The sequence below is a fragment of the Aythya marila genome (assembly GCF_965140915.1).
Source record: "Aythya marila genome assembly, chromosome: 20".
In the NCBI taxonomy this organism is placed as follows: domain Eukaryota; kingdom Metazoa; phylum Chordata; class Aves; order Anseriformes; family Anatidae; genus Aythya; species Aythya marila.
Window position 1 is genome coordinate 5,200,843 of NC_139061.1, and position 8,464 is coordinate 5,209,306.

At 56.8% G+C, this 8,464-nt stretch overlaps 1 protein-coding gene across 2 annotated transcripts; it reads right to left on the minus strand.

Moving 5' to 3' along the window:
* Positions 1-2,203: 2,203 nt before the first annotated feature.
* Positions 2,204-7,455, minus strand: RHBDD2 (rhomboid domain containing 2). 2 transcript variants are annotated; one of them, XM_082776642.1, is made up of 4 exons: positions 6,595-7,455; positions 5,457-5,851; positions 4,952-5,102; positions 2,204-3,102 (listed from the first exon to the last, which is right to left on the minus strand). In XM_082776642.1, the coding sequence occupies exons 1-4, from the start codon at positions 6,822-6,824 to the stop codon at positions 2,670-2,672; spliced, it is 1,209 nt and encodes a 402-aa protein (XP_082632768.1). In that variant the 5' UTR covers positions 6,825-7,455; the 3' UTR covers positions 2,204-2,669. The 2 variants fall into 2 exon arrangements, with proteins under 2 accessions (XP_082632768.1, XP_082632769.1); XM_082776643.1 differs by having other exon boundaries at positions 2,209-3,102; positions 5,457-5,858; positions 6,595-6,894.
* Positions 7,456-8,464: the final 1,009 nt, after the last annotated feature.

The following is an 8,464-nucleotide window of genomic DNA, read 5'->3' on the forward strand; positions in this document are numbered from 1 at the left end:
GCTGGTTTTTACACAAAACGTTGAAAAAGATGCTCGGCAGCACCAGGAATCCCATGTGGGTGCTCCAGCTGCATCCCAGCCCATCAGCCACGGCCGCAGCCATCGCCAGCACCGACCTCGGCCCCTTCCAGCCCCAACCCCGTGGGCATCCCCATTCCTGGCACTGCTCAGAGCCAGCACCGCGCTCCCCAGACCCCAAAGCCGCCCTCCTTCCACCACGGCGGGGTGGAAGAGCAGCAGGGAAGGAGCTGGGCTCTGCCAGAACACCCGTCCCCACGCTCCTGTCACCCCCTGGGGACAGAGGGGTGACCGAGGGGCTTTCCGGGGTCACGTTTCACCCCGCTTCCAGGTGCAGAAGCGACCCTGAGCTTTGACAGAGCACCGGTTGTACTGGGAACGCAGCAGGACACGGAGTAACAAACCTTCGGAGACAGCGTGTTCCCGGGGGCAGCCATCCCGCGCTGCCCTGCCGTTTTATTGATTTTTAAGAAAAAAGAAAAGCAGAGAGGAAACGAGGAACTTCAGTTCTCTGCCTCCCCTCCAAGGAAGGGACCTGGAACTGCAACTCGCCATCAGTGACCCCGTCTGAGAGCTCCAACCCCAAGCAGCTGATGTTTGCCTCCCTCTCCTCAATCCCATTTCTCCTTTCAGCCGTGTTTGCCCACGTCCCACCCTGTCCCACTCCTCCCTCCCAGCCCTTTTGAGGGGTTTTGAGCCAAATCCCAGCCCCAAGGAGCCGGGACTTGGTTGGACACGGCTGCTGGAGGAGCAGACAGCCCTTGGCTGATTGACACGATGGCATTTAACCGATGGCTGCCCGCAGGAAAGGCAGGGACAGACCCTGTCAGAAATCACCCGTTATCTTCACAAGCACCTGCCTGAAGGGAGCACAGGAGCCTGGGGAAGGAGCTCTGCTGCCCCGGCCCCACACCGGCTGCCTGGGGCTGCTCCTGCTGCTGGCAGCCACACGCCAGCGGCTCTCAGGGGACATTTCCTTTCTCCTGCACGACCCACGGCACGAAATCACTCACTGGAAACCCTGCCACCCCTCCGACGGCTCTGCAAATTAGGGGAGTCAACTGTTAAGAGCCTGAAAATAAAAATTCCCAGTCCCCGGAGTGTTTCCCATGTGCAGTACCGCCCTTCCCCAGAGCGTGTCCTCCGTCACCAGGCACTCCCGCAGCTCGCACCCTGCTCACGCCTGCCCTGCAGTCCCTGGGGGCTGAGCCCACCCCAGGAGAGCTCTCCCCACTTGAAAGCAAACCAGGAGACGCAGCGGTTTGTTTCCAGTTGTATTTCAAGCTTTCGGTTTGAGGGTACACGACACTGGAAGTCCTCCTCACCCTCCTGCGTTCTCTGCACATTTCTGGAAACGAGAGTGGTGAAACATCACGGTTCAGGGGGAAGGCTCTCACGAGGGAGAGCACCAAGGCACTCATCAAGGGGAACATCAGGGCTTCAGTCACCTCTAGCAGCTCCTTCCTGGTATTGAAGTTCCTTTTTTAAGTTTCCCTGTTAAGTTTCAGGCGAGCTCCTCGTCCTGTCGTTGCTCCACGTTAAACAACGCGATTGCTGCCAGCAGCTCGGCAGGAACAGGACCACGAAACCAAACCCACCTGAACCTGAGATCCCAGGGAGGGGGGAAACAACCAGGGTGGAGCCAGCCACCAACTCCAGCCCCCCACAGGCTGGTTCTGAGGGCTGCACCCCCCGGAAAGCCCCTCTCCAGCCTCCACCTCTGCAAGCAGCTTCAGATAAGCACAGAGCTGAGGTCTGAGCCCTCGGTTTTCACTGCAGTCTGCCCCCAAAGCAAGCCCCTGCGAGGCCACACGTCACCTGTGCAGCAACATGGGGCCTCCTCAGGCACCCAAAAAGGGGAAAGGGGGAAAGGAAAAGGCATGTGGGTGCTTTGGGGCACGCAGCCGTCAGTGCTGCCTCCTACCCGTGGGCTGGGATAGCACGGAGGAGCCCTGAGGAGGCAGGGCAGGCACGGTGAGGCCATTCCCCAGAGCAGCAAAGGCACTTGGAGCTTCACGCAACACTTCTTGTTGTTATTTTCTCTGAGAATAAACCTCTAAGCAGCTGATCAGTGGCAGCAGCTGAGATCCTGCCCGTTTCACAGACAGAAAGAGGAGATTCCTCCCGGGCACAGCACAGGGGGAAACAAAGCCCAGCAAGTCCCACCAACCCCACCCCTCTGCCACCAGCACCACACAGCGCCCTGCTCTCCATCCCTTGCTGGAAACTCCTCTCCCACACGGCTTCCCACCCCCTCTGAAGGAAACAGAGAGGTTGTGCTAGTGCTGGTGGGTCACACACCTCCAGCTGAGCCATGTGAGCACCCCAGTGGAACAGCACCGTTCCAGTTCACTCTTCTAACCCTCTTTCAAGGTCCCTCCCAGCTCCTTGGCTTCATGCTCGCTGCACAAAGAGCCAAAATCCCCCGCTGAGGACCCTTACGCTATTTTTCATGTGTCCGAGCTGCCTTGTTGATGAGTTTAGGGGGGTTTAGGGGGGCAGAAAATACTAAAAAAGTATCAAAATTCCAAAGGAAACAATTAAATAACCCATTCAGCACGTCACACAGGCACAGCAACAGTGGCCAGCTGCTGCACGAGCACCATACACAGTCCTCCTGTGCCAGAGGAGCCCCGCTGCCCTCGGGAGGATCAGTACACCCGGATCCTGGAAAATTCAGCTGGAACGAGCGGTGCTGGGGCTGCTGGATGCCCCGGGGCTTGCTGAACCCCAGCCAGGGGCTCCGGGCCCGCAGGTGCCTGTAGTCCTGGTGGGCACACGTGTTGTGGGATGGAGAACTTGCCTGGCTGGCAGAACTGTCCCGGCGAGGCCCCGGCGTGGGTTTGGGGGTAAAAGTCCCCGAAGGCACCTCTGGATTGGGAGGGGGAGGAAGGGAGGCCGTGTCCTGCCGCAGAGCTGTGCTGAGCCCCCGCGTGTCCCCCCGTGGGGCCGTGTCCTGGCGTGCAGCTGTGCTGGAAGCCCTGGCTCTGAGCAGCGGGGTGCTGCGGGGGGAACGTGGGAAGAGCTGGAGGCGAGGAGCTGCAGGAGCTTTGCGTGGGGTACGCGCCTGGTGGAGGGGTGATCCTGGGCAGGAAGGAAAAGGGAAGGTTATTCCAGAACTAGCGCTGCCTCGCTGCTGCTGGAAGTGCCCCAGGGGCAGGTTTCCAACTGACCAACACTCACAGAGGTCGCTGCAATCCGTCAGAGAAATGCTGTCTCTTACAAAAGGAGGAATCCCTGTTACAAGCAGCGTTTGGGTAAAAATAGGGATATTGGTCACCCAGGACAGATGTGCCCACTCCCAACCCACAGAATAAGCGGGGTTTAGCCCTAAATCTCTTCCCAAAGGGCACATGCCAGCCTCACTGCAGGGTTTGGCTTTACGAGGCCTCACAATTTCCATGCACACCACCCGCCTCCCACCTAAGCCATTCAGCAGCAGCCACAGCTGCCCAGCATCATCTATCGAGAACCATAAAGGCCTTTGGTGGAAGCAGGAGCCAGGGTAGAGAGCGAAAGGGAAGGAGGAGAGCTGCAGATGAGATGAATCCTTCAGAAGCCAGGTCTAGAAGCAGCCTCTGCCAGCAGAAGGCACGACTCACCCTGCATCAAGCAGGATCTGCCTTGGAGCCAAAGCCTCGGGGCCTCCAGGAGCGCTGCCCGGCCCACGCACACACTCAGCAGGGCATCGAGGCAGCACTCACACGGCTGTGACCACCAGATCCCAGCGAGAACAAGGGGCTGGCTCACACTGGGGGCTGGGAGCTTGGGTTTGTTCCCCCCACAGCTCCGTTTGTGGAGGCAGGCGCGATGCAGGAGGCAGAGCCTCCTAGAAACGGCTTCTGCCTGCTGGCAACTCGCTGCCTGCAGCTTCCTGGAGCTTTAAAACCCGCTCAGAGCTCGCACTCGGGAATAAGGGATCAAAGCAAGAAGAACAAAGGCCCAGAAGCAAGCAGCTTCTTAGACTTGCACCTAAGCCGCAGAGAGATGCAAATTGAGCTGCAGAAATGGAAACGTCCTCAAAACGCCTTCCCACACCCTGCTTGACAGTCAAATCCCTCTGTAAATCCCTCTGAGCCCACACAGCCCGCTGATGGCAGCTCACCTAAGCAGGGCAGGTTTAGGTGCGGAGCCCACACTGAGCACAAGTTACCAGCAGCAGCACTGGAGTGGTGCAGACATGGGCTCTGCTGCAGCGAGAGTGACCCTCCTCGCAGGGGCAGCGCTGACAGGAGGAGGCAAAACGCTCCTGGGTTTGCCTGGGCTCCCCTGCGAGCACTCGGGCTCAGTCTGATTGCCCCACAGGATCTGGGTGCGTGTTCCTGCCAGGGAGGGTCTGTTTTATGGCTTCCCCTCAGGTGAGGGTAGGTGCAAACGCTTCAGGATGCTTTAGAATGAGCCTGTGGCTTCAAGAGAACGTGGAATTTAACCCTTCATAGAGAAACAGCCTTCCTCTGCCAAACTCAGGTGGCATCTTAGAGCTGGGAAAAAACTGACCTGGATTTCTGAGCTTTACAAAATACCAGTGAGTTCTCAGGGACTGCGATAGACACAAAATTCAAATAACCCCCGAACATCAGCTCAAGTGCCAAGGTTTCTTTTCAGTAGAGCCGCCTTGCTTGATGCTGAACACAAGCACAGCAAGGTGGCACCTCCAGTTCCCAACAGTAGCTTTGGACGTGACCAACCTCACAGCGCTGCTGGCAGGCGGGGCAAAGACAAATAAAGATCACGCCCCGGGGCACAACAGGGCCAGGAACAAATGGCAGGAGCCCTGATGTCAGGGCAGAGCTGCACGACTCTGCTGTCATGCTGCTGTTACCTCTGCGTGCATCGATACAAACACAAACCTTTTAGGGGTGGCTCAGTGCCACCTCACGCCCCAAATTCTCTCTGCCTGGCAAGAAATCCTCACGGTAGCTCCCACACTTACTTGACACTCTCGGAGGCTCTCCTCTCCGCCGAGGCCCCCGGGATGTATCTCAGCCCTGGCACTCTCTTCAGCAGGGTGAAGGGGAACAGCCGATCCAGCTTAGAGCTCACCGACTCGGGAATATCCAGGCAGAAGCAGTAGCCAAGCCCATCTGAAGCCAGCAACACGTCAAGGAGGCCCTCAGACAAAACATCCTCGTTTCTGACACAGCCACGCACCATCCCCCTCCGGCTCCAAACCCGTTTTCCCTGGAGAACTCTCCCAGGTCTACCCAGTGCCATCCCCACAGCCCGCTGCCCTCCTCAGCTCCGGGATCTCTGCACGCCCTGAAGCCACGAAGTGGAAGCAGAGGGCGAGAGACCAACGCAGAGCTGGGTGTGCTGCGGGCAAGTAGAGCCGGTGAGAATTCGGTGCAGAAAAGAGCCCAGGAAACGCCCTAAAGCTGCAGCACGCTCACAAACAGCGACCCCACGCTGTGCTTCAGGGCTGGGCCCTGGAAGGATACAGGCCTCCCCAACCAGAAGCCCGCAGATGTTACCGAGGAGGGAGGAGCGGGGGATAAACCACGCCACGCAGAGCAGAAACCACGGCACCAGCACCACCGGGACCCTCACCCCGAGGAGCAGAGCCCTCCTCATCCGCGAGCGCGTGGTCGACACGCCCAACATGGCAAACGCCACCGGCATGAACCCCCTGGGGTCTTCCACCTCCACCACCCTTGAGACGACAGCCGCGAGCAGGAGGTACAGGAGGGCGGAGAGGAGGGCGAACAGGACGGTGAGGAAGCAGTGCTTGGCGGTGCCGACGTTCTTCTCAAAGCTGCCTGCGAAGTACCAGATGAGAACGGCGCCGCAGCTCAGGGATATCAGGTCATCGTAGCTGAAGACGTAGGTGAGCAGCCTGTGGACTGAGCACAGCAGCACGTCACAGCGGCAGGGACAGCGAGGGGTTTGTTTTAGCCACCAGAAACTGGATTCGTTTTAACCAAATCTGTTTAGCTAGAGCAGAGGGAGACTGAGCCAGCAGAAGGCACCGCTTTTTGTTCTATCTTGCTGCAGAAGGGGAGCTTGGGGCGTTTAAAACCAGGTGTAAATAATGAAACACTGCTAGAAGGAGAGCTGTCGTGGGCACTGCACTGACGGACTGACTCTGGGTGCTTCCTGGGGTGGTGACTGGAAAAAAGCAACGGTTTCTATAGTAATTTTCGGTCTCATTAAAAGAGAAGGAAGGAGACGTGGAACCAGTAAGGCTGGAGCTCTAAGATCTGGTCCAACCACCACAGTCACCCACCAAACCCTGTCCCCAAGCACCACGTCCAACCTTCCCCTGAACACCCCCAGGGACGGTGACTCCACCACCTCCCCGGGCAACCCGTCCCAGTGCCTGACTGCTCTTTCTGAGCAGAAATGTCTCCTCATTTCCAACATAAAAATGACTGCCCCAGTAACCACACCTGCCCTGCTAATTATCTCCCACAACAAATAAAGACCCAAACCGCCTCGGGCCGGTTGCTCTCAGCAGCCCTGGGGGTTCCCAGCGCCAGCCCCAGCCCCGTGCGCACCTCAGGGCCCCCCCCCAAAGCCCCAAAGCCCCGCTCCCCGCCGCTGCCGGGGCAGGAGGCGGCCCCGCACGTTCCCCCTCACCTTCCCCCGCCCTCAGTGGGGTCTCGGGGGTGCCGCCGGTGCCGCCCCCGCCCCGCAGCAGCGCGGGCCCGGAGGCGCCGAGGGTCAGCAGCAGGGTGAGCGCGCTGCCGGCCGCTGGCCACCGCCGCCCCGCCGCCATCTTGCCGCGCGCCGCCCCGCTTCCGGCCGCCGCCGGAAGGCCTGCGCCGTTGCCATGGCGACGCCAGGCGCGGCGGGCCCTCCGTTGCCATGGCGACGGGATTTGCTTTTCCCTTTTTTTATCTTTTAATCCCTCTTTCTCTTTTATTTTTTTTTTATTTATTTATTTTAAATTTTTAATCCCCTTTCCATTTCCTTTTTTTTTTTTTTGAGTTTTAATCCCCTTTCTATTTTCTTTTGCTATTTAACTTTTAATCCCCATTCTCTCTTTTTTTAAAAATTTTAATTCCTTCTTTATTTTTTTTAAACTTTTAATTCTCCTCCTCCTTTTCTATTTTTGTTTAATGTTAATATCCCCGTTTTCCTTTTTCTTTTTTCCCCTTTCCTTTTTTTCCCCTTTCCTTTCTTTTTTTTTCTTTTTTTTTTCCTTTCCTTTTTTTCCCTTTCAATTTTTTCCTTCTTTTTCCCTTTCCATTTTTTCCTTCTTTTTCCCTTTTTTTTCCTTTTTTTTTTTTTTCATTTCCTCTCCTTTCCTCTCCTTTCCTCTCCTTTCCCTTCCCTTATTTTTTCCCCTTCAGCGACGGACACGCCGCTGCCTGAGGGAAACAACAGAGGAAGGGGCCAGGGAAGGACCTGTGTGAGAAGGATGAGGCAGGAAAAAAGTGCGAAAAAGAGAGAGGCTTTGCTCTGAGAGTGCTGGGAGCTGAGCAGGGACGCGCCTCATCCAGCTCCCAGTGCTCCCACCTTGCCCTAAACAACCCAGTGCCACAAACGCTCCCTGCTGCCAGCTCCCTCTCAGCCGATGGGGATGAGCAGGGGGCTGACGTGTGAAATCTGAAATCTTTTCCCCGCCCCAGGTTCAATAAATAAATAAATTTTTGTTTGGGAGCAAAGGGGGAGCACAGCACATGAGCTTTCCCTCTGAGTCTGCTGTAAGCGTTCAGCAGTCCCAGATCTATCAGCAGGCAAAAAATTTGTGAGCTCAGCTCTTAGTCTCAATGCCATTTTCTATTTCTATGGACACCTCCATCTCTTAGGAGCACAAAGGTCCCAAGAGGCTACACAGAGCAAATAATACCATCTCCCCCGCCCTGCCCTGGGAGCATTGTTTGGGACCTGCCCTAATCCCTCAGCACACTTCAAAGGGAGCCTTCATCAAAAGGTCCCAGCTTGTCACAGGCCCAGGAAGGCCGGTGGTGCTGGACAAGGCACCGAGGCTGGAGGAGACGATGAAGTTTTTCAAGGAGAAACCCGAAAGACAGGCAGAGACCTTGACCCTTCTTAGATTTATCCTCCTAGTCGCTGCTTGTTTTGCAGAAACTCATCTTAGGTCATGGGCCTCCTGCTGCTGTGCCCCGGGGGAAAGAAACAACCCGGCTTGTTTGCAGATCTGCTCAACCCATTCAGCTGGAACCAGAGAACGCTCTTCAATCCCGCTAAAATAGAACAAAAAAGGTAAAAGCTCACAGCGCCGTTCCCCCAGCTGCCCTGTAAATGCTGGTGCGGGTACAAACTGCCACTGGACAGCAAGCACAGAGCTGTGTCTCACGGTAACTTTTGGGACAGACTCCTATGCAGGTGGCTGGTCTCACACAGCAAGGGTGAACGTTTGTTCCTGATCCAGCCGCACTTGTGCAGCAACACCTCCTGCCTCACACCCCCTGCGCTTTGCCAGACCGCGACCCCTCGTCTCAGAAACTCGCTTTCCGAGCCAATATTTGGCTTTATTTTT